This window comes from Coenobita brevimanus, chromosome 56 (genome assembly GCF_032717465.1).
Source record: "Coenobita brevimanus isolate Jiangsu-jjx chromosome 56, ASM3271746v2, whole genome shotgun sequence".
NCBI classification, from domain to species: domain Eukaryota; kingdom Metazoa; phylum Arthropoda; class Malacostraca; order Decapoda; family Coenobitidae; genus Coenobita; species Coenobita brevimanus.
In genome coordinates this window covers 32,785,728-32,811,281 of record NC_137009.1, presented here as the reverse complement: position 1 = coordinate 32,811,281, position 25,554 = coordinate 32,785,728, and the positions used below count along the sequence as shown (strand labels likewise).

Genomic DNA, 25,554 nt, shown 5'->3' with positions numbered 1-25,554 from the left:
AGTAGCTGTAGTAGTGGTGGTTGTGGCAGTAGCAGTAGTAGTAATAGTATTATTTGTTGTAGCTGTAATACCCAGACTTCTCATCGCACAGTGGTGCCAGAATCGAGTGAATGCAAGCCAAACATATATCTCCGTGTGTGTATGTGTATGTGTGTGTATGTGTGTGTGTGTGTGAGAGAGAGAGAGAGAGAGAGAGAGAGAGAGAGAGAGAGAGAGAGAGAATGTGTCTGTCCGTAAGGCATCTGGGTATTATGCATAAGTTAGTTTTCTAATTAGAAAAAAATGATTTCACTGCTGTGCATATATTTATGTGAATAATGAAAGCAGAAAGTTTGTTTCATGATAAAGTCGTAGCCTTATTGTATATTGAAAACATTTGTTTATACATATTTCTTATGATGAAAAAGTACAAATCACAGGAAAGGGAAAATCACAATAATATTTCCCATTATGGGCAGTACGTAAATATCTACCGGTACTTTGTTCACAGTTTTTTTTTTTTTTTAGTTTTTTTTATAGTGGTACTTGTAGTGGTAGTAGTAGTGGTAGTATGTGTAGTAGATGTGGCAGTAACAGTAGTAGTTGTGGTTGTGGTAATTGTAGTAAGAGTAGTAGTGGTAGTTGTAGTATTAGTAGTAATTGTGGTAATGGTAGTTGTAGTTGTAGTAGTAGTAATAATAGCATTATTTCCAGTAGTTGTAATACCCTGTCTTCTACTGCCACAATCGAGCGACAAGGGAAACCAAACATACACCTCCGTCTGTGTTCTTACCTAATTGTTCTTACCTAGTATCTGTACAGGAATGAGTCAATCTCTTACTGTCCTGTGTCTTAAACCATATTTATCGTACATATCCTTAAATTTGTGAATTGTTTTGACACACACTGTTTCATTCGGTAGTGCATTCCACTGACCAATTGCTCTATTTGGGAAACTAAATTTCCTTACGTCTTTATCACCTCTCTTTTTATGCAATTTTTTGCAGTGTCCTCTTCCTGATGTTTCCCCGTACGTTAAGTAATCATTTATGTCTATTTTCTCCTTCCCTGATATGCATTTATATAGCATATTCATGTCACCTCTTTTCCTTCTCTCCTGTAGTATTGGTAGATTCAGTTTATTTAGTCCTTCTTCGTAGCTTAGATCCCTTAAGCTTGGTACTCATCTTGTAGCGGCCCTTTGAACTTTTTCAATCTTGTCTATATGTTTTTTTAGATGAGGACTCCAGACTACTGATGCATACTCCAGGGTTGGTCTGATGAATGATGTTACTATCTTTCTAAGCATGTCTTCATTTATGTATGTAAACGCTATTCTCATATTTGCAAGCAGTGTATACATGTTCCGTACCTTCTCACTGATGTGGTCAGCCGGAGATAGTCTGTTATTGACAATCACACCTAGGTCCTTCTCTCTTTCTGATGTGTGTAGGGTTTTATTTCCTAATGTATAATCCCAATCAGGTCTTTTTACACTTTTACCAAACTTGATTACATGACACTTGTCCACATTGAATTCCATTTCCCTTGTATTACTCCGTTCATGAAGTTTATTCAATTCTTCTTGTAGCTCTTTACAAGAGTCTGTGTTAGTAATTCTCCTTTGTATTTTTGCATCATCTGCAAACATATTTAGATAGCTTTCATTTCCAGTGTTACTGTCTATATCATTTATATACACTAAAAACATGATTGGTGCCAGCACTGACCCCTGTGGTACTCCACTGGTCACTTCTTTCCATGATGAGTAATTTCCCCTTAGTACTGTTCTCATTTTTCTTTTCATGAGAAAATCTTGCATCCAACAATACAGATTGCCTCGAATTCCTCCTTGATGGTACAGTTTCCATAAAAGTCTTTGGTGTGGTACTGTGTCAAATGCTTTCTTGAAATTTAAATAGATACTGTCCAACCATCCTTCTCTTTCCTGTAATGTGTCTGTTACTCTGTCATAGTAGCTCAACAGATTAGTAACACATGATTTTCCTTTTCTGAAACCAAACTGTCTTTCTGTTATCATACTGTGTTCTTCTAGGTGATTTACCCAAGCTTTTCTTATAAGCTTTTCTAATACCTAGTTACAACACTGGTCAGTGATACTGGTCGGTAGTTAAGTGGATTTTGTCTATTCCCTTTCTTGAATAAGGGAACAATGTTTGCTTTCTGCCAAATATCAAGTAGTTTACCTTGACTCAAGGATTTCTTGAAAATTAAAAATAGTGGGATACTTAACTCCTTTGCACATTCACGTAGCACCCAATATGAAATTCCATCAGGACCATTTGCTTTTCATTTGTCTAATATACTTAGCTCCTCTTGTATTTCTTTTTCTGATGTTTGTATATTTGGTAGTATGTGTGGGCATGCATGTTCCACATAATCCCTCTCAAAATTTTTTTCCTCTGTAAAAACTGATTGGAAATTCTTGTTTAGTGCTTCACAAATATCCTTCTCTTGTGTATAGGTGATTACATCGTCCATAATGGATTGTATTTTACCCTTTACTTTGGTTTTGCTTCTGATGTAGCTGTAAAACAGCTTTGGTTGATTACTACTTTTATTTATGATATCCTCCTCAAACTGTTTTTGGGCTTCCCTTCTTATTCTTGTATAATCGTTTCTTGCCTGTTTGTAATTATTATATGCCCTTTCACTATTGTGTCTTCTGTATCTATTCCACAACAAATCTCTTTTTTTCTTTTGATTTTTTACATTCTGTATTGAACCATTTCTTTATTTTCTTTTCTGCTTCTTTGTGCTGTGGGATGTACAGTTGACCGCACTCCCACGTTCCCTGTAATTCACCCACAGTCAGCGATGTGGCACCACTGTATTTGTTTGGATCTTTGGACAGGTACCTTAGCAGTAGGAAGTGTTGGGACCTGGTAATAGTGACCTGGCACGGACAGTGAGTAACGGAGTTTCCACTCAGCGTCTGTGCATTACCGAATCTATGTATCAACTGAACAGCGATAAGCATTAAGATATAACTGGATCCTGTATCGGGTGTCTAGTTTGGTGAGGAGGAGGTATGGCTAGAGGTGGAGGGGAGGGAGAGGAGGGGAAAGGGGTGGGCTCTCCCACTCTGGGAAGCTTGGCAAAGGGTTTCGGGAAGAAGGTACACCAGCAACTATCGTATGAATCTGGTTATATAAGAAACCAACAAATGTAAGAGTCGCACATCATTATTGGAATCAACTAAAAATGGAGAATAACCACGTAACCATATCCTGCTGTTTCATTATAAAATTCAGGTGGTGCACAGAAGGTGCTGACCAAGATGAATATACTGCCACAGCATAAGTTATATATATGGTATTGTTGGTCAATGGCGTACCGAGGGGGATGGCCATGCGGCCATGGCCTCCTCCTTTTTCATATATATATATATATATATATATATATATATATATATATATATAGATATATATATATAGATATATATATATATATAGATAGATAGATTGATGGATACATAGATAGATAGATATACATAGATGTGTGTGTGTGTGTGTGTGTGTGTGTGTGTGTGTGTGTGAGAGAGAGAGAGAGAGAGTCTGTCTGTCCATAAGGCGTGGTGGTGGCCTTCAAGGTCGTTGCTATGGTTATTGGCCTACCAGCACCAAGTATGACCGATTATGGAAACTCATTCACGTAAATAGTGTTTGTAGTGGGTTTTGGTCTTCTGGAAGTGTTATCGAAGTGTTATTATTGTTAAGGGCTAGTGTAAGCCTCATTTGTGTCACTGCCATGCTATGGACACTGGCAAAAAAACAACAAAAATTGCCCTCATTCCCCACTCACTCACTCTCCCTACACGCACTTCACGGACCAACTGAGCCAATCAGCTTGAAGTGGAAGGATTAGTGAGTGATATGACACCTTGTTTTATTTGGTACAGTATTAACTAAGATATGAAGGTTTTACCCACTGCATGCCAGTGCCCTTTTAAAACGGTCTGACAATTCCACGGCCAGTGCCAGAGCCGTTTTAAAATAGTTTCAAATAAGAAACTTCAATGTGACCACATTTTTCAAGATTCGCGAGTTAAAATTGGCAGGCATGTAAGGTAACTGTTCCTCTACCATCCCCCAGGCTGTCAAGGCCATACAATTACTTGCTCCTCCCCTCACGCTCGCTCTGCACCACTGTGCCTGTGTGCCTCACTCAGTGCTGTACATAGTGAAGGCATTTTGTAAATATTTTCATGCAAATGTAAGTTGTAAATATTTTCTTGTAAGTGTAAAGACTATACAGTGAAGTCAAATTGTAAATACCTTCTTGTAAGTGCCAGGACTGTACGTAATGAAGTCAGGTTGTACCTATCTTCAAGTAAGTGTAAGATAATGCATTCACAGTGAGAAAGACGTGTAAATTGTGATAGATGCTGAAGAAATAAGTGATCAGAAAAGTGTACTGAACATTGCTATACCTTCCCAGCATCAATACCTGAGTGTACCTTACATAGAAAACGGCTTTCTCTCACGTACGTGGTGAGCGTGAGAAAGCGACTATACCTGTACACAAGTATGCAGGACTCAATAAAACTCATTTCCGAACCTCGGTGAGCATTTTAATGGCAAATTTCGTTGTTTCCACATCAAAATCTATCATTTTAGCCAATAAAAAAAAAAGGTCAAAAAATGGCTGGCACTGGGGTGACCCATAGGGCTAAAAATAGCTGGCAGACGGCGGGTTAAAAATAGGCGATTTTCCCAATATTTCTTGGGAATGCCCGGCTGGAGGGAGTGCTCGTGATATATGCCGGACGGGAGGGGTTCAGCCAACAGAAACTCACAGTAGTCACAGGTTTAATGCAGGATGGTTTATATATAACACCCCTTTTCCGCATGACTGGGCGATATCTCGTGTGTTGCAGGAGAGGTTCAGTCAGCATTATCAGTGACTATCCTGCATTCTTCAGTCACTCGAACCTGTGTGCCACATCCATGCCAACACCAGCAGACCGTGGTATCCACGGAACACGTAATATTCCGGCAAGAGAGCTTCTAGTGTAGCAGAAATGGACCATGCTGTGTAAGGACTTCTTCTGCAGTTTACCCTGTTCAGCTTAAAGAAAACCACTTAGTACTGAAACCATTGCTGGAGACTCTATCAAACCCCTCCAGTTCAACAGTTCTAACCTAAGCTGAATAAAGACATCCGGTGATCGTAAGACAATGTGAAAATGATGAGCTCGGGCTGATCAGGTGGATGGCTGTTGTCAGTCTGATGTTGTCATAGCCAGGCAATTGCACTCAACTTAAGCGCCTGTCACATATGTCACAGGATATTTTTCATTGTACGAAATTCTAGGGCCACGATGGTGGGGCGGGCTCTTACATAGGCTACAAGCTTAGCCACAGTCACCAAGGAAAATCATGCTGTGCGTCCGTCTTGGGATAAAATTGGCACATTATCATAGGTATTTTTTTTTAATAACAGAACTGAAGAAGGAAAAACAAATGAATAATAAAAAAATAATCCATACACCAGATTACTGGTGTCCTCTGTTCATAAAATATCCGTAACAATTAGACTTGAACAGCTGTGGCTTGAAATTTGGAGGGAAACAATTCTGGGGAAGCGAGTTCCAGAAAGATGCAGTTCAGGGAATGAAAGAATTCTGAAGGTAGAAGTTCTGCAATATGGCTGAGTGACAGTCCAGTCATGAGCACTACCAGATGCCCGTGTAGCTTGAGGGAAGGCATGGAGAGGTGGCACCATGGACGCAACTTCGTCTGAGCATTTGCCAAAAAAATATCTGTAAAATAACGCAATGGATGCAACATTCCTTCTTACTTGAAGGGGAGGTAGTTTATTTGTAATGGGAGGGTTGTTAATAATTCTAACAGCTTTGTTCTGAATTTTGTCTAGTTGTTTTAATGCAACCTCTCCACGTCCATTCCACAAGGATGAGCAATATTCAAGCTGAGAGCGCACATAACTCTTATAAATTATATCTAACTGCTCATCAGCAAAGAAGTTACAGACTCTGTACAATAATCCAAGTTTCTTTGGGGCGGTTTTAGCAAGTGATCTGACACGAGAGGTCCAGCTGAGGGCATTGTTAAGTGAGACGTATGATTGTCCTGCGATTGTCCTGCAACTCTCCTACGTTTGTCGTACGATGTTTTTTTTTTCGTCGTGCGATTATCACAAGACAATATAACCATCGTGCGAGCATCGCAGGACCATCACACGACAATCGTACGACATTCATAAGATGGTCGAAGGGTTGCAGCCTCATGATAGCCCCCAAAGTAACTGCGGGCCTCTCTTCCAGTCTGCAACTTAGCTCTCAGCCAAAACAGTCATTCTCTCCGGAACTATGGCCATCCTGCATACCTTCAGCAATGTGGATGGCAACGTGACGTGACGTATAAGCTTCAACGTCTTCAAGGAGCGATTTGTCCTGACTCAGGCGATCCCCGCATTTATAGCAGGGCAGGTGGACGTCCTGCATTCTCACGAGTCTTTTGCAACTGTTGCACGAGGATATTTTTGTCTTGCGATGTCTGCAAGATTATCGCAGGATTATCGCAGGATATTCCTGTGGTAATCCCATATCCCACGTTAATCCTGCGATAATCGTAAGACTGACCTACAACATGCGTACGATTATCGTACAATTTTCAGGGTCTTGGAAGACCCTAATTTTGCACCATAATCATACGCATGTCGTAGGACAGTCGTACGGCTATGCTACGACACAGCCACGAGCTAGAAAAATCCCACGACAAAATTTTGATTATGATCCGGACCAAAACCCAGCGACAGGCCTCTACGACGCTAAAACTTCTGTACAATCTACAAAGGTATCACAATTTCCATGGTGCATTTCAGTTTTTCTGTTGTATGTAGGTCAAGAAGTACTTGTCCGAAAGTGGACACTGTTTGTATTTTACATTTGAAATGAAAATCACCTAAGGATGATAAACACGGATAACAAAATGTCACCTGAATGAAGAGGTAAATCAAATAAATACAAGGATTAACAAAAGCTTTTCTGTTACTTTATTGTTTATTTATTTATTTATTCATTTTCTAATCTTTAGCTCCCATTGAAGCTAACAAAATTATGTCCTACATTATCCTCTATCATGATGTTTTTATAACCAGTTTGATACGATGACCTCTTCTTTATATATTATTCCTGCAGACAAATAAAATTAACAAAGCTTATTAGAGTGCACCAGTAGCAAAGAAATTAAAGAAAGCTGAATCATACCCTTCCACTAAAGCAATCTTGAAACTTGAATATAGTCACCTCAAAGAGAGAGAGAGAGAGAGAGAGAGAGAGAGAGAGAGAGAGAGAGAAGTACATTAAAAAGATCCTTTCATTGAAAACATTATACATTAATTATTCTCAGAGCGATGAGGTGTGCAGAACCAACAGTAGCTCCAGGAACAATAGCAACAGCCCACATCCGTGGCCGAGGAAGAACAAGAAGAAAGCTCCCTGAAGGTGATTCAAGGTGAACACAACCTGGACAAGAAAAGACACCATGTAAAGAGAAGGAAGCACCAAGGAACCATAAAATACACGGTTGTTTTAGGCATCAGTTCACAGCTACACAATACTCCGAGCCATATCCATAACAGCAGTCTCTCATTTTCTGATATCCAAGTTGCAATATTTATGAATACATAATTATGAACTTACTGCATGACGTAGGTCACTAGTCTGTAAACAGAACGATAAGTACGATGCCAGTTAGTGCAAATGTTTATTGAAGATGTGGATCTAATGCCACTTTGGCTGGTACAAGTATAGTGATTTTTTTAAACAAAAAAACAGAGTTGTAGTCAACCCTTTGTAGGGCAAGAAATTTTCTCAGTTGAGTAAAATAGTATCTAAGTAGCCAAAAAAAATATGAAGATAACAACCCACCGCACAGTGAGAATAATTCTCTCTCTCTCTCTCTCTCTCTCTCTCTCTCTCTCTCTCTCTCTCTCTCTCTCTCTCTAAACCTTACAAGCCTGGTGTCGTTCTCAACGGCTGTGTCCTCCTGCTCCTGTGATGACTTCTGGTCCTGGTATTCCTTCACATAAACGGCGTACAGGTCATATAGCCACTTGTTGATTAAGCCAGCCTCCACACACCGCCACATCACCGTGTTGAAGTTCTTCAGATAAGGTGCACCCTGAACAAAACGGAAACATAACCTAAATGATGTAATCCAATACATGGTTTCTGTGGGCTTTTACAGAGTTTAAAATGTGTATTCATTTATTACAGAGTCCCGTGGGCCAACTATAACCACTTCTTTCTTCCTCACTTCCTTCCAGCTGCTGCCAAAACCACCTCACAGTCTTAACCAGCCTCAACCAAGAAACGGTCCTGTATTCCTCTTGCCTCCCCCTAAAAAGCATTCACATCAAGCAACCTTTCATTTTCTCATCTCTCAGCCAACACACACTCCATCACAGACTACAACTAGAATGGCGCTCTACTCTCAGTGGAGCGCATACCTCTGCCAATGTCGAAAAACGCCCTACCTCGCAATGTTAAAGAAAGTGAGAAAAAAAAAAAAAAACTGGATCAGCACCTTTATCCGGATCCGCAGCAAAATTTAATGGAGTCTATTCTGGGCCAAGGGCCATTCTTCTACCAAGTTTCGTGGAAATCTGTCCAGTAGTTTTTGTGTAATCACGCTCACAAACCAACAAACTAACAGACTGGGGGGAAACATAACCTCCTTGGCGGAGGTAATAAAAACTAATATTTATAAGTACAAAAGCAAAATAGTTTACTGTTTTAGACAATAAGGATGCACTAGGAAACAAGAAGGATTACATAGAGAGTACAACACTCGTTCCCATCAATTAGCCTATGGGCCGAACATTTGCCCTGTTACCTTTAACTTTGACTAATTGCTCTCAATGTCGAATAATTTCATTCTTACGCGACCCCTAACACTGTCATGAAATATGGAGTTATTTTCTTCACACACACACACACACACACACACACACACTGATCAAAATATAACATCCACACTCGCATAGGGAGTGCAGGTGTTAACCCTCCAGAGAAGAGGATTGCTGCACCTTGTATCTGGTCTGGAGGGGTTACTACGCATACCGCCCTTTGCTTATGGGCTCACAGATGCGAAACTCAGTTGTGAAACTTAGGGTTCCCTTATTATTCATCATTTGAAAACTACCCAAACCATCACCTCTTGGTGACATGAGGCTGTAAATGGTTATCGTATTACAAAAGCAGTACTAATGGTACCATGTAAATAGTTCTTTACACGAATCAACTATGACCATTATTCCCAATAACTTCACTGACTACCGTACCAGTTAGGGGGGCCGGCTTAATACTATCATGTTTTCAAAACTTGCTATCTTTTCACTCCCCACTGTCATTGTTATTAAATGATCGAAATCCACCAACAGGCTCCTCTTTATGTTTTTTACAGTCTGTTAGTTCCATACTTAAAGCAATGTAGAATTTATGGACTAAAACTGTGCATTTCATCTCAAGTTTTTATCCCTTTGTCTAAGCAGAGTAAATAATCTGACAATAGCTGGAAGGGAATGCTAAAAATGACACGTTTCTTCTACTGTCACTCACTTTGGGCAAAAACCACACGGATCCGGTTGGAAAGAACTCCTCCGTGGCCACGTGTAGATCAGTCTTTCTCCTGGGGTTGCTGTTGTGCATCAACATCTGAAGCACGAGGAAGCTGCGATATTTGATGTAAGAGTAAGTGCCCTCCATCACCATGCGCATGCTGTTTTCATCGTTATTGAACTGCATGTCCTTCCACATCCTTTGGAACAGGGGGATGCGGGATGTGGAGAAGAGCTGGTATTCTACTCCCTATTTGTAAAAATAGTAGATAAGGCTAGAACTGTGTATAATGCTCAGTAACCTTTATAATATTCACAACAACGCTGAATACAATGATATGACAGGGACAAGAACAAATGATGATATGTTGTAGGGGAGGTGCTGTTGTTATTGTAGCCCCAAGTTCATCTGAAGGTGAACCCAGTGGACTGTAAGTTGCCCGTCTTCTGCATCCTAGACAAGGAATTAATTAATGTCTGATTGATGGAACAGCTTCACCATCCGGCTATATAGATACCACATATTGATGGCATCTCTTGTCTTCACGAGGGAAGGTGGAATTGGAGGTAGCATGAATCTATGGAATTTAGTAAAAGAAAAGAATACAATGTTAGTCAATTATATGGTGTTCTTGTCACTGCATCATGGCACGTCCATGTTCACTCATTGATACTCTGGGATGCGGGATGAGGAGAGTTGGTGTTCCGAGCCGTAATGGGAAGAAAAGTGGAATATGCTGACAAGTTTTCGCCATAGACACCATGCCGCTATAAAGCTAATTTTACACGTTAGGTCCTTCTTGGCAGTTAGGATATGAGTTATATTCAGAGAATTAAGAATGCATATGAGTTTCTTTTACTGTCCAATTACTTTCTGACTACTCAGTACAGTCTCCCCCCTCCCTCTCTGTCTCTCTCTCTCTCTATTTCTGTCTGTCTGTCTGTCTGTCTGTCTGTCTCTCTCTCTCTCTCTCTCTCTCTCTCACACACACACACACACACACACATTGCACTAAGACCTCTGCCTTCAATGAAACTGGGCATGTGTGATTTTCCCTCGTGTTTAGTTGTCTCGTAATCCTGAGTATCTTGAAACCAAAGTTCGTGCCAAATTATGTTAACCGAATGACTGAAAAAGTAGAGAAAGTTATATATGTAATGAAAGAGAATAAAAGAACAAATTATTTCAGAGATCGCCCTCCTGTGCCTCAAATGCATACAAGTCTAGGTCCGTTTGGCAAATACCTACCCTAACTTCATCCACACCATACTTCAGGTTGGACCCAAGGAGCTGCTGGAGTGTGTCTAGCGGTGGGGGAATGAAGGGCACTGCTAACGTGCTGGTGAGAGAGGTCTTGTAGTGGGTCGTCACGAAGAAGGCGTACAGGAACCAGAACCCGAGAAACACCTGGGGAAATTGGCAGCTGCTACACATCTTTCAAAGTGATGCTATTAACATTCTTTATTAATTCTCACTTTTACTGTACTTGTCTTCTGCATTTTTTGCATGCCACCAAATCAATGTATAAACATAAAATTAGATGTGGAACGTCCTGAGTCACTTCATGACATCGTGACATTTTAAATACAGAGCAAATTAAAATTGTAGCGTTATATGAATCTGTGAGACTCGGCACTGAGCATTTTATAATATCATGCAATCACCGATACAAATATCATAGATTATTTGAACAAATATCAGCGTAATATTTCCAAATAGCTTAAAATTTTTGGAATCAAAGAAGCCCTTGCGAAATAAAGTGTGCATTCTTAGAAAACGGATTTCATTAAAAAGTAAGCTACCTTAGCACACGGGTATGGTCCCAGTTTTTAAAGTGACATTTAGAGTATGCCTTTGGTGTGTGTGTGTGTGTGTGTGTGTGAGAGAGAGAGAGAGAGAGAGAGAGAGAGAGAGAGAGAGAGAGAGAGAGAGAGAGACAGACAGACAGACAGACAGACAGACCCCTGAGTTATAGACAGTGCAAAATAAAAGCATTCGATGGTGAAAATGTTGTGAGACTCATGCTTACCCTGCCCGCTAAGAGCCAGAGGTAGCCATAGAGGGACTGGCTGAGGAAGGAAGCCAGGATGCTCATGGAGGCGTGGGAATCCAGGAGACGGGAGGAGGAGATGGTGGCTTGAATGTGGTAGAAGACATGATAAAGCAGAACCCCACCACACACAGACACCATCACACACACCCATACCTTCACTGAAAGGGAAGTGTGAAGAGAATCTGGTGTATATAACTTAATGAAAAATAACAGTAACGTACGGTAACACTACATACCTCCACACCTTCACTGCAAGGAAAGGTTAATAGGGTGTATTGTGTAAATAAAGAAGACTATGGTGGTGTGAATGCGGTGGACAAATGATAGAACAGAACTCCATTGTAGACAAGCACCACCCCACACACACATACGTTCATCGCAATGGAAGTTTAATAAGTTAATATACAATAAAGAACTGATATACATATATAAAGTGCTGAAAAAATATCTTCATCCCTCGTAACTTATCACCACACACATTCAAACATCCATTGTGCTTAAAGTACAGAGCTAAATCTGTAGTAAAGAAAGTAACTGAGATTAGCTCATGTGGAGATAGTAATACAATATGGCAGAGGAGGAGATTCTGGGACCTATTATGTTTCTACAGAAAAGAATAAAATGCAACTCAGTGGCCACTACGGATGTTTGTTTAGCTGACCTTATCTCAACGAGGAATACCACTGCGAGTTGTGCTGTATGCACAACTGCAAGACCATTCTTCTAATATCTACCTATCAAACTCATCCATCTTCATCTTGGTATTTCATGGTATTCAGGCGTGATAGGTCAAGACAAACATGGATTGATAGGATACGTGAGTGTGTGACCAAATGATAAGGTGTGGCTGAAGGTTTGCGGTCATGTACTGTTACCACTGGAAGCAGGCTGTTGAACCACCTTCAGTTTCTTTAGGACTGGAAAACAGCTGCCCACCCTCAGGCTCCAACACGAGAAAACAGAGTAATAATATTATGAACTCCGCTGTTACCATCTGTACTGCGCATTTTGACATGTTGAAAATGTATCCTGGGACCAAACTGTACAAATGAATCACGCTTTGATTGTGTTTGAATTGTTTATTTTTCCAAAAGTGCAGCTACATGACTCAAGATGGAATACTCTGACTCGCTTTGGGATCGCCAACTTCGATTTACTTTGAAATTATGATGAAAACTTCTCACTTTGACACACTTTGGAAGTAAGAAACAGTTGCCACTGTGACTCAGGCGGAATTTCCTTTCTTGATCTCAAGCCTGTGTTTCCCACACTGGCCTAACGTTGCACGGACCTACATTGACTTATGCTTGCACTTCTTACACCGATTTGCACTGGAATTACATGAGCTTAAAAATCATACATAGTCTTACGCAGGAATTATTTGCATTAATGTTAAACTTTCCTACATTGACATACGTCGGAAATCTGACACTGAACTACACTGAAATTTTCTGTATTCACTTATACTGGAAAATCTTACACTTGTGCGCTGTAAATTCCTATGTTGAATTACACAGTAATTCCCTGTTCTGACTTATGCTGTCACTGGGTTAAAATTGACTAGTCTAACTCATTTTGGATATACTGATTTTGGCCTCATGGTGAGGTTGAACTGCTTACTTTGACTCATGCGAATAATGGGCATGGTAAGGAATGCAACGTGGAATGTAAGGGTGCGAATGATGATGAGAAACATAGAGATTATCCAGGTGCTTGAGGGTGCAAAAGTGGACATGTTTGGATTAACCTAGACTAAATGGTGAGGTGAGGGTGTGAGAAAGTGGGAGAATGGATGGGACACATGCGCGGGAACAGGTGAGAATGAGGGGGGAAAAGAGGGAGTATAAATTTTGTGTGCAAGAGATGAGAGGAGAATAGAAGAGAGTATGGATCAATTGGCTCAAGAATTGACTAAGATTGAAAGCAGGATTACAAACATGAGAGATTGTGTATGTGTATGCACCAATGCAAGGTCGTGCAAGCGAAGGGAAAGAAGAGTTGTGGGAAAATGTGGAAGGATGCATGGACAAGTTTGAAAGGAATGAGAAAGTGTTTTTGATCGGCGTATGAATGGAAAAGTAGAGAATGAGAAGGTGGATTGAGTAGTTGGTGAGTGGGGTGAGCCTACGTAAATCGATGAGAATGGCAATGCTCTAGTGGACATTTGTGCAGGGAGGTGGTTGGTGATAGCCAACACCCTCTTTATGCACAAAATTATCCACAGGTAGCCTATATGTGGCGAATGACGAGAAGGATAGGTGTTGAAGTGAATGAATGGAAGGTTATGACTGATCATTTGTGTGTGTGTATGTGAGAATACGATATGCAATGGATGCTAGGACATACAGAGGTTGGGGGAGCGGACTTTTTGCCGACCCCTTGGTGGTGGTGAAACTGAAGTTTCAGGTACAATGGAGGAAAGCAAGAACGGAAGGACAGAAAGAAGTAGTCCATTCAAAAAGGGTAGAAAGGTTACAGAAGGATGGGAAAAGGCAGATTATACGAAAGAAGTGGAGGAACAATTGTGTAAATATGGTTTGGAACAGATGGGGGAGATGAAAAGTTTGTACAAGATATTCGCAGAAGAAATCTGTGTAGCATATGAGGTGGTGTGCGGGGTGAGGAGAAGACGAAAGGCGGTGCAAGGTGCAATGATGAGGCGAGACACGTGCGCAAAACAAGAAAGCGTATACTGAGTGGATGGGAAGCAGAGACATGGAGGAAGGTGAGAGATGGAAGAGGGAGTTATTTGTAAAGAGGGAGAGAGAGGTGAAAGAATAAGAGAGAGTATGCAAAAAAGAGCGGTTGAGGAATTTGGAAAAAATCTGAGCGTAAACCAAAGGGAATGTAAGAACATGTTCTGGAAAGAGGTAAAAAGAGGTAGACAGGGTGAAAAAGAAGCTAGTAGGGGAGTGAAGAAAAACTTGGTAAACTGACGGTGGAGAAGGGAGAAAAAAGTGAATAGATGAAGAGAACACTTTAACGAACTGGTAAACATAGAAGTCGCTGTATGCAGCTTTCATGGAATTGGAAGAAAGCATATAACAGAGTGGATAGACAAGAATGTGGATAATATTAAGAATATATGGAGTAATTGGGAAGTTGTTGAATGGCATGAAGAGTCTGTATGAGGGTCCTAAGGCTGCAGTGTGTATGGATAGTGAACTGAGTGATTTTTCTATCTGAATGTTGGATTGAAACAGAGATGTGTCATGTTTCCATGACTGTTCAATCTGTATATGGATGGGGTTATGACAGAGATGCAAAGTAGGGCTGTGGATGTTGGAGTGGCCCTAATGAGAGAGGGCAGCGTTTGGAACCTTTCTGTATCGTGGTTTGCAGATGTATTGTTAGGTGAAGATGAACGGGAGCTGCAAGGCTTGGTGAAAGAGTTTGGGAGAATGTGTAAGAAACGAAATCTAAATGTTAATGAAGCGAAGAGTAAAGTTATGGTGTTCGAAAGAAATGAAGTTATTGAATGTTCAGTGAGGTTGGATGATGAGGAAATGGAAAATGTTTGTGCATTTAAGGAGTTGGGTAGTGTTCGAAGGAGTACGAACGAGTACAAGGGAAAGCAAACCGCAACAGACCTTATGGTCCTTTTGAGGCTATTTGTTACAGAACAGACTATGACTACGAGATCTAATTCAACATGTTGAAGGATAAGAAGGCTCCATCCGCCTCCAAATCCTCCAGTTAAAACTGGCAGGAAAAAGTGAGAGAAACCACCATGCACCATGGAAAAACTGACATGGAAATTTCACAGGAAAGACTGAAAGGGAAATGTTACATTCTACAGCACTTTATAAGTTACCAGTTTGAATAACCTGAAAGAGAAAGTAGTAAAGTTAAATGAATAATCAGGTACTAAATAACTATAGCACAACATTATGTATGGGTACGGTAAGTCAACGGGGCTTCTCCAGACACAGCGTGGAAATTTTACAGTGCACAGTGTGGAAGTTCAAAGGTGGGGCGGCAGCCTTGCCTGGCGCTTTTAAGGTAGGCAGCAGGCAGTAAGGCTCCAGCTCCATTCACTCCACTAAGACAAGGAACTTTCCCACGCAGGACAAGTACACAAGTTTCCTGGTACATTAAACAAAAATCCTGATGGTGGTCACTTAACAAACAGGGACCCTCAGTGGTCCACAGCCCATCACAAGTCGAAAGTAATAGTAGTGACCGTTAACTCAGGGCTATCTCTACATATCCTAGTCTGTCCTTATGCGATATTTGCATTTAATAAATTGATCCGGGCTCTGAAAAAAAAAAAAGTTCATATATACACAAGTGTTTTATTCAGGTGTAAACATATTAAGCTAGGGGTTAGACAACAAACACTTATCCAAGCGACCTTTAAAGGTTAGTACTGTATCACAATTTCCTACATTGGAGGGCTGTTTGTTTCACAAATTAAAGAAGAAATGCTTAACTTCACGCAATTGGTACCGTTTGCCAATTATTTTGTTCCCATTGCCTCCAGTATAATTCGAGTGATCAACTGTGAAGTATTTATCAACAGCCATGTTATCGTGCCCTTTGAATAATTTAAGTACTTGATTCAAATCTCGTAATCTGCGTTTAGTCAGGGTGAAGAGATTCAAGGCATCTAAACGCTCCTCATATGGTTTGTTTCTCAAGCTATGTATCATGCTGGTCACCCGTCGTTGTACTCTTTCAAGTTTCTCAATATCTTTTTTGTAATAAGGAGACCAGAACTGGACACAATACCCTAAATCTGAGGGAACTAGAGAATTATAAAGTGAGGATGATATTATTAGATTCATATTTGAATGCTCTACCAATGAATCCGATTAATTTGTTGGCATTCTTAACAGCCTCTGTACACTGTTTGCTTGGTTTAAGATAATTTATTATAATAATTCCTAAGTCTTTTTCATGACTGACATTATCAAGTTGAATGTTATTCATGGTGTAACTTGCATTTCCATTTCTACTTCCAGTGTCTAGCATTTTGAATTTACTACTAATAAAGTCCATTTGCTAGGTTTGCCCAGTTAAAAAGTCAATCGAAGTCACTCTGTATTGCCTGCCTCTGTAAAGATGTGTCCGCTCTGTTACCAATATTGGCATCATCACCAAATTTGGTTATTTTACAAATAAAAGAGGAGGAGCGATTGGGTAGGTATAGATTGGAGCAGATGGGGCACGTGGAAGGTGTGTGTGAGATATTCATGGAAGAAATCTGTGCAACATGTGAGGTGGTGTGTGGGCTGAAGAGAAGACGAAAGGGCATGCAGGGAACAGCATGGTGGACTGAAGAGGTGAGAGAGGCTGTGGCACAAAATAAGAAAGCATAGTGTGAGTGGATGAGAAACAGAGGCGTGGAAGAAGTTGAGAGACAGAAGAAAGAGTTATATGTAGGGAGGAAAAGAGAGGTGAAAAGGTTAGTGAGAGAGAGTAAGAAGAGAGTGGATGAGGAATTTGAATGTACTATACGGTGGAGAGAATGTAAGGAAATGTTCTGGAAATTGGTAAAGAGAGTTAGACAGGGTACCAAAGAAGTTAGTTGGGGAGTGAAAGATAAAAATGGTAGGTTACTAATGGAGAAGGGAGAAAAAGTGAGCAGACGTAGTGGACACTTAAATGAATTGTTGAACATAAAGAATGAAAGTAATGCAAGTTTAAGTGGCTGGGGAATGGCTGGGAGAAGGAGGGATGTGAGAAGAGAGGAAGAAATCAGTAGAAGTTGTGGAAGCAATAAAGTTAAAATGGGGAAAGCCCCAGGAATTGATGGAGTGTGTGGTGAAATGCTGAAGCATGGAAAGAGATACTAGTAGAATGGATGTGGAAGATGTGCAGATTGGCCTGGGAGGCAGGTAGAGTCCCGGAGGATTGGGAGTCAGGTATAATTGTTCCCCTATACAAGAGAAAAGGGGAAAAAGAAGTGTGTGGTATTCATAGGGGCATTTGCATTCTTAGTGTAATAGGAAAAGTATATGGTAGGATACTTATTGACAGGGATAGGGACATAACAGAGGAATTAGTTCGAGAAGAACAGGGAGGTTTTAGGAAGGGAAGAGGTTGTGTAGATCAGATATTCATTCTTAGATCCTTAGTGGAAAAGTTTCTAGAGAAGGGAAAGAAGTTGTATGCAGCCATCATGGATTTGGAGAAGCATATGACAAGGTGTATAGACAAGGATTGTGGAAAGTATTACGAATATATGGAGTTGATGGGAAGTTGCTGAATGCTGTGAAGAATATGTGTGAGGGTGCCAAGGCTACTGTCCGTGTGGATGGTGAATTGAGTGAATTTTTCTATTTGAAGGTTGGATTGAAACAAGGATGTGTCATGTCTCCATGGTTGTTCAATCTGTATATGGATGGCGTTATAAAAGAGATACAAGGTAGGGCAGTGGATGTTGGAGTGGCCCTAATGAGAGAGGGCAGTGTTTGGAAACTCCCTGTACTGTTGTTTGCAGATGATACTGTGTTGTTAAGTGAAGACAAAGGGGAGCTGCAAGGCTTGGTGGGTGAGTTTGAAAGAGTATGTAAGAAACGGAATCTAAAGGTGAATGTAGGGAAGAGTAAAATTAAGGTCTTCGAGAGAAGTGAAGTTAGTGAATGAGACTGGATGAGGAAGAAATGGAGAATGTGAGTGCATTTAAGTACTTGGGTAGTGTGATGAGTAAGGATGAAAGTTTAGAGGGTGAAGTGCTTGAAAGGGTGCAGCAGAGAAGAAAGGTTGCTGGCTTCTTGAAAGCAGTGATAAGAAACAGGGAAGTGAGCATGGAGGTGAAAAAGCTACTAGACGACAGAATTGTTATACCAACTATAACGTATGAAAGTGAAGCCTGGACGTTGTTGGAGGGACAGAAGTCAAGAGTGACAGCAGTGGAAAAGAGTTATTTGTGAGGAGCATGTAGAGTCACATGGAGAGACAGGCTGACAAATGAGGAAGCCAAGGAGCGGTGTGGTGTAGATGTGGATGTGATAGGTGTCACGAATTAATTCGAGACATTGTATTAGTATCATATAAGGGAACGTCTGAATTTCACTGAAATGCATAAATTTTCGCTCAGACTGTTAACTGCCTTGTTTTTGTACTCAGATCGTAATGAGTTTTCATAAACTTTGTCACTGTTTTCATAAGTGACTGCCTTTCTGTACAGAGAGTGCGTTTCACTGATCGAAAATTTTTGTGTAGCTGTTATTCTCACATTGCCTCTCGACTGATGATTTGGGCCGTGCCCAGCTGCTTACATGAGTCAGTCGGTGTCGAGCAGCTATGGAAGGAGCTTTGTTGTGCCAGAGCTAAGAGAGGATGTCTTCTAGCACCTACAGTCTCCACCAGTTCAACGATTCCCCATATTTCCCCGCCGAGTTTGGTGAGAGGTTGCAGTGAGTTGAGCAGCGAATAGCAGCGCCTGGTGTGCAACAAACAGACGCCCAGTCTTTCGTAGCACCAACTCTGTTCCCTTCACTGACCAGTATTTTCGTTCGTTTTCTTAGCCTTAAGTCTGATAAGTTTTGAATGAGTGAGTGAGTGTATTTCCTTTGGTATTTGAATTCACTTGTCCCCCTATGACTGAATTCCCCTTTTGAATTCATTTTGAGATTCATGTAACGTAAATTTATTTTATTGTAATAAAAAAATTTACACTTCTTTGAGCTCATTTAACTGTATTAATGGTGTTTGATTTCTCCACACTGAGCTTAATTTAGTTTGCTACTCTCAGTAAACACAAACTTCTTATGTTAATCACAACTGGCATTTAGGCCAGTTCTTTCGTATCAAAACTTAAATCTGTTGTTCCAGCCAGGAGTTAAGCATCAGCAAGAACTTGTTCATTATTTTTATTAATTACTGATTGTCAGGGGGTAAAGATCACAATTTCTTAGAGGCTAACAGCATTCGTGAGTAGATAGTCTCTGCTGTGTACTGTTGAGAAACTTTATAAAATTCTTGCCTTTAGAGAATTGGCGAAGAAGCCAGCACAAAGTGAAACTTATTACTTGATTTCACAAGTCAATTTCATGTCTTTATTTTCGAGTAATATCAGCATTTAATTCTTAAATTTACATACCCCCGTGACAATAGGAAGCATTAGGAGAAACACATTAAGGTGGTTTGGCCATGCGGAGGAGATGGAAGTGAGAGACTGATGAGGAGAGTGTATGTGAGTAAGGTGGAGGGAGGGAGAGGGAAGGGGAGGCCGAGAATGAGATGGAGGGATGGAGTGGAGAGGTATATGGGAGAGGGGGGTGTGAGCTGGGAGCAGGGCAGTGAATTGGCGGGGAACAGAGCGACATGGAAGGGATTTGTTTGTGGCCACCCCTTACGGGATTAAGGCGTCTGGCAATAGATAGATAAATAGATGTTTATTAAAAACAGAATAGGACCTAGTACTGAGCCCTGTGACAGACAACTAGTAACATCTTTCCATCCGATTCTTCGCTGTTTATTAAGACCCTCTATTTACGTTGTGTAAGCCAATTATCGATCCATTCCTATACATTCACTCTGATCCCACGCGCATTTAATTTCTGAAGTAATCTTTTATGGGGCAATTTATCAACTGCTTTTTGAAAATCGAGATATACAATGTCAACAGATCTGGTCTCATCATATATATTAAACATATCATAGAGAAATCCAAGAGATTCGTAAGGCAAGAGCGATGTGATGAGTAAGGCTCTGAGACTGGAGGATGAAGTGTTGGAAAGGGTACAAGGAAGAAAGGTTGCTGATTCTTTGAAAGCGGCGATAAGAAATGGGAAGGTGAGCACGGAAGCAAAAAAGTCGCTGCATGATAGTGTTGTGATACCAACTCTAACGCATGAAAGTGAAGCTTGGACCTTGTTGGAAGGACACAAGTCAAGAGAGCAGTGAAAATGAGTTATTTGAGAGAAGCATGATGAGTTCCATGGACAGACAGACTGGCATATGAGGAAGTGAAGGATTGTTGTGGTATGAATGTGGATGTGACAGAAAGCATTAGGAGAAATACACTGAGGCGGTTTAGCCCTATGAAGAGGATGGAGAGTGAGAGACTAACGAGGAGAGTGTATGTGGGTGAGGTAGAGAGGGGGAGAAGAAAGGGGAGCCTGAGGATGAGATGGAAGGATGGAGTGGAGAGGTATATGAAAGAGGGAGGTGTCAGCTGGGAGGAGGCCAGTGAAATGGCGGGTTACAGGTCGATGTGGAGTCGATTCCTTTGTAGCCAGTCCTTCCGGGATTAAGGCGTCTGGCAAATAGATAGATATATAGATCCTACTTTAACTCACGCTGGAAAGGAGTGATGAGCTTCTGCCAGGCTGCTCTCGGGGGACTTTTGGCTGTGATGAAGGAAAGGGCGTCCATGGAGTACATATTGGTAGGATCCAATGAACTGACTCGCTCCTCAAGCATGGCTAGGCTTAAGGAGAAGTTTGCTCGCCCGAACTCAACGTCACTCATTACTCCAGTCCAGTGGCCCTGGGGATGGACGAGAGGAATGATGGGATTTATATACATTTTTTTTACTTTTCCTTGGCATAAATTGCCATCACTTTATTTCGAGCGCTGATTTGTAACAACAAACTATCACTGAAATAGGGTGCTAGTCACGATGAAGTGCAATAGCAATGCGTAGTATTGTCTTCGGCAACTGAGCTACATGTAAAAAGCCAAAAAATGGCGAAAATCTGGTCTATGTTAAGGTGAAAAAAGTATGGTAAATTCTCTCTTCTGCCAAGCACAATGAGAAGTTGGTTTTCATCATCGCCCATCACGCCATAACAATGGCCCTTCTTGATGGGAGACAGGACTGAACTGGATTTTGTTACCAGGGACTTAAAACTCCAACAGTGAGAGGAAAAGGAAGCTCCGAGAAAGAGACTATGCACGACAGGATCTGGTGAACTGAGTCTCTTCTGAATAATGACCAGGGTAAAAGAATGACTTTGATGTGAGAGACACATTTTGCAAACTAGTATAAAGAGAGAAAAGTGCATACAGACCGAGAATGATAGGGTTCACTGACATGCTTTCCTAGTACTTCATGACTTGAATTTCATCGTCACTTATAACGTTGATCCATTTGTCCCGAGAATGGAGGAGGAGGCAGTTTCAGGACTTATGACCGTCTCCCTAAAACTTTAATTGGGAAGAAAAGTCTCCAGTATTTTGTAATAATTTCCTAGCGCTTGACGAGGATAGAGCATCAGCAATAACATAGATAGGATCCAGTGAATCTGCTGTTTCACGTACCATGACCAGGTATAATTAGAAGGTGGTTCGCCCTAAGTCGACATCATCCATGACTATTCAGTTGGCCTTGAGATTAAGAAAGGAAGCAGGTCCAGAACTCGTTCCATGGCTAAGCAAGACATTTGATTTATCTAAACTCAGTGAATTTACATGTTTTTGTGTCGTGACCAAAGTACAAGGAAGAGTTGACTTATCTGAACACAACATCAGCCACAATGTTTGGTGAAGATAATGTCCGGTGCAGCTAATGTTTGTTTGGTGCAACTATTGTTTGATACAGTAAATATTTGCTGGAGCTGGAGTATATTATTCAGGTGCAGCTAATTTTTTGTTGAGTTAGAGTTTGATGCAACTAATGCACGTTTGTTGTCATTAATGTTTGGTGGAGCTTGAGTGTGTTTGGTACAGCACATATTTACCTGAATATGAAGGTACACGTTTGAGTTAATGCTCATCACTGTATGCATCATCACTGTATGCATGGACATTAACTATGTCGGCCAAATTAATAAATAATCAGAAGCTGTATAAACAAGCCATAATTTTGCTTCAGCATATCCTATGCAATCCCCTGAAACACGCCTGTCTTTACTGTCATCATTTGCACTAAATATGAGGAAAAACACGACTTGACAGAATTGTAAGGTTAATTTCTGCTTGAAATCACACACACACACACACACACACACACATTATCTGTCTATTTATTCACTTATCTATTTTCTGCCTATCTGTCAATAATATCTATCTGCACACACACACACACACACACACACACACACACACACACACACACACACACACACACACACACACGGTTGCCTGACAAAAATGGTTTCTACTATACCTAACGCATTATGAAAAATCTTCTTTCTCAAAGGGAGCATAAATACAGAAATACATTGTGATAATTAGGTCACCTGAATAACTTCGAAACTGTGAACCTATCCCTTTGCATGGTGCAGTGGATGATAATATACATTATGCTGTTGAGTTTTTGACGATTCTACAATGCCCATTTCACCTCAGTGTATGTATGATTATTTTCAAGCAGAGGCATGCATTATCCTTTTCTTTAATTAATCTTGTTCTAGCCAGACGCTTAATCCCGAGAGAATGGCCACAAACAAATCGCCTCCATGTCATCCTGTACTAGGTAATCGTTTTGCCCTCTCTTCAGCCCCCCTCTCCTCAGTCCTAAATCTTTCCGCCCCATCCCGTCACATTATCCTCTGTCTCCCCTTCCTCTTCCCCTCTCCATTTCACATACAAGCACTCTGCATTTCTCTGTACATGGCCAAAACATCTTAAGGTACTTCAAATTTCCAACACATCCATATCAACAACACAGTGCTCCATCTCTTCTTCGACTGTTTCTCTGTCTCTGTGTATCTTTCCACGTGCTCCTTTCAGATAACTCATTTCCACTCCTGTCACTCTTGACTTATATTCTTTCATATGGTAATTACTTTTTCAAACATTAAAATGTAGGATGAAAGATTACTTCTTGATGTGAGCTGCCCTTGTTTTGACAATATTTTTCTTAATAACTGAATCACTGAGCTTGACTACATGCTGTGTGTGACCTAACTACCTCTTTAGAAACTCCACATACAGTATATACAAAAGACCCGTCATGTTTGGGAAGAGATTCAAAGGTACTTAGTAGTAAAATCTATTATACTTAAATTGCTTGACATTTCATCAATATTGTCATTAGGCCTCCATATTTACAGTGTCGATATTAAAAGTACAGTCAACAGTTAAAATTGAAACAATGTAGACCGAAATGTGCTAAAAATGTTACAATATTAAAGTAACTGTCAAACCCTAAAAGTTAACGACAGAAAAGTTCATGAATTGAAACGGTGATCAGAAGACTAATGACAGAAAAGGAATCTTGCTGAGAGAGAGAGAGAGAGAGAGAGAGAGAGAGAGAGAGAGAGAGAGAGAGAGAGAGAGAGAGACTTCCCAATACTCACATCTTCCTTGAGAACACCAAATTCACCATCAGATGGCATGACGATGTCGTAGGTGAAGTTCAGTTTGTAAGCGATTGCATCCAGAATGTTGATGTCAATGGATGGTTTAGGTATCACCACCCTGGATCCTTCAACAATCTCATAGTCCACATATGGCTTGCAGTGCAAACCGGAGCCAATAAGTTTAGTTCCATAGAAATTACCAACCTGGTCGGGAAATATGTCATTGGTATTTGTAAGGCCCGTGTGACTGGACCATTTGTTTATACTGAGAACTTTTGGGGAGCCTGAAGGGTGCAAGAGCTGGCGGATTAATACACGCCAGTAGGTGTTGTTTTGATTCGTCTGTGGGATAATGGCTGCCATGTTTTGCTCCTTCTCCAGGCGTTGATCCAAGAGGAAGCGTTCAGCCTCAACGGTTTCTTTGGCATGGACGAGGAAGTATTGCGTTAGCTTGTTGGAGGAAGCGTTTGTTAGTAGAGCCAGCAGTTGGGAGTTGGGTGGTTCTGGCATCATGTACGTTATGCAGGAATACGGAGTCACTCTTGCTGTATGTTTTTTTATGTATATCAGTGTTTTATGATTTTGGTGAGTAACTTTCTGACTGAGGATAATTTTCACATCTATTTTTGCGTGGTCCAAAACTACGTTTTCCATTGAACCTTTTGCATAAAGGTTGACATATCGGGAATGTAGTGTATTTTCTGGATATGTTCTTGTTCGATTCTTTGACCAAGATTTTGATTTATTGCTTTCTTCAGGCAATATCACAGCTCTGATGCACTTTGGGGTATACTGTTCAGCAAGAAGATTCATTACATTTGATGCCTGGATGGCTTCAGTGTTTCCAAATGCACCCACTTCCGCAGATACAGTAGCTGAGAGATGCTGCTTCCATGCTGATGATTTGACAATAAGAAGACCAATCAGTAATGCAGCTGCCGACTGAGTCGGTGATCCCATGACACTATGAGAGCTGAAAAATGCAGAAAATTATAGCTCTATTAAGTAAGATACGTAACATTTAGGTATGCCATGCACTAACATCTATGTGAATGTAAGACCTTACAGTAAATTAAATTATATCAACTCACTGTTCTTAAAGAAATTTTATTGTAATATTAATACCAGAATCAGAAAAAAAAAATCAGTCTAAATTGATATATTTGTTAGTCACCTTTTCTTAGAAAATTAGCTAAAGTAATGAGTCCAATGAGGAGGGTTATGTAGCATGGGTAAAAAAAAGTATCGGTTCACAGGGGGTCCGATGCATACCGAAAATATTTGAACATTTCCAATGTGTCATTGTGTATGAACAATGTCTGTTTATGTAAACATAACATTTGCTATGTGTTTGCAAGAGGATATTGCTATGTGGCGATATTATGACACCACTCGATTTTTCTTTTTTTTTAATAGTTTTATGGTCATCACCCTGAAGGGGCATTAGGCCAGCAAAAATCGATAATCATGAAAGCCAAAATAATGATATGAAATATTTGCATCTATTTCATATAAATATTAAGAGTGCACCGTAATATACACCCCCATAGCAATTTGGTGACCTCGCCAGGATAGCTCTGTGACATAATGCTGGCAATCTTGGCCACATACACAATTCTTACTCTTACCTACTTAACTATAATCAGTAATCATGGCCCTAATGAATGATAGTGATGTGAAAGCATTTTTGGATTCTAAGCCTTCTCCAACTAGAG

The 25,554-nt window shown here is 40.6% G+C and overlaps 1 protein-coding gene across 1 annotated transcript; it reads right to left on the bottom strand.

Annotated features, from left to right (window-relative positions):
- Window positions 1-7,369: 7,369 nt before the first annotated feature.
- LOC145401689 (glutamate receptor ionotropic, delta-2-like) lies at window positions 7,370-24,349 on the bottom strand. Its single transcript, XM_080273871.1, has 7 exons — window positions 23,837-24,349; window positions 20,891-21,080; window positions 11,616-11,797; window positions 10,835-10,993; window positions 9,587-9,835; window positions 7,980-8,147; window positions 7,370-7,489 (listed from the first exon to the last, which is right to left on the bottom strand). Exons 1-7 carry the CDS (start codon window positions 24,347-24,349, stop codon window positions 7,370-7,372), a joined length of 1,581 nt encoding a protein of 526 aa, XP_080129997.1.
- Window positions 24,350-25,554: the final 1,205 nt, after the last annotated feature.

What these genes read in the sequence shown, in the direction of transcription:
- LOC145401689 (XM_080273871.1), bottom strand. Translation starts at nt 24,349, where the DNA reads ATGCCAGAACCACCCAACTCCCAACTGCTGGCTCTACTAACAAACGCT. An exon ending in TTGGTGTTCTCAAGGAAGAT is followed by an intron (nt 21,081 to 23,836) that starts GTGAGTATTGGG and finishes GTCCATCCCCAG; the next exon opens with GGCCACTGGACTGGAGTAAT. An exon ending in TTGAGAACGACACCAGGCTT is followed by an intron (nt 7,490 to 7,979) that starts GTAAGGTTTAGA and finishes TTTCTTGTCCAG; the next exon opens with GTTGTGTTCACCTTGAATCA.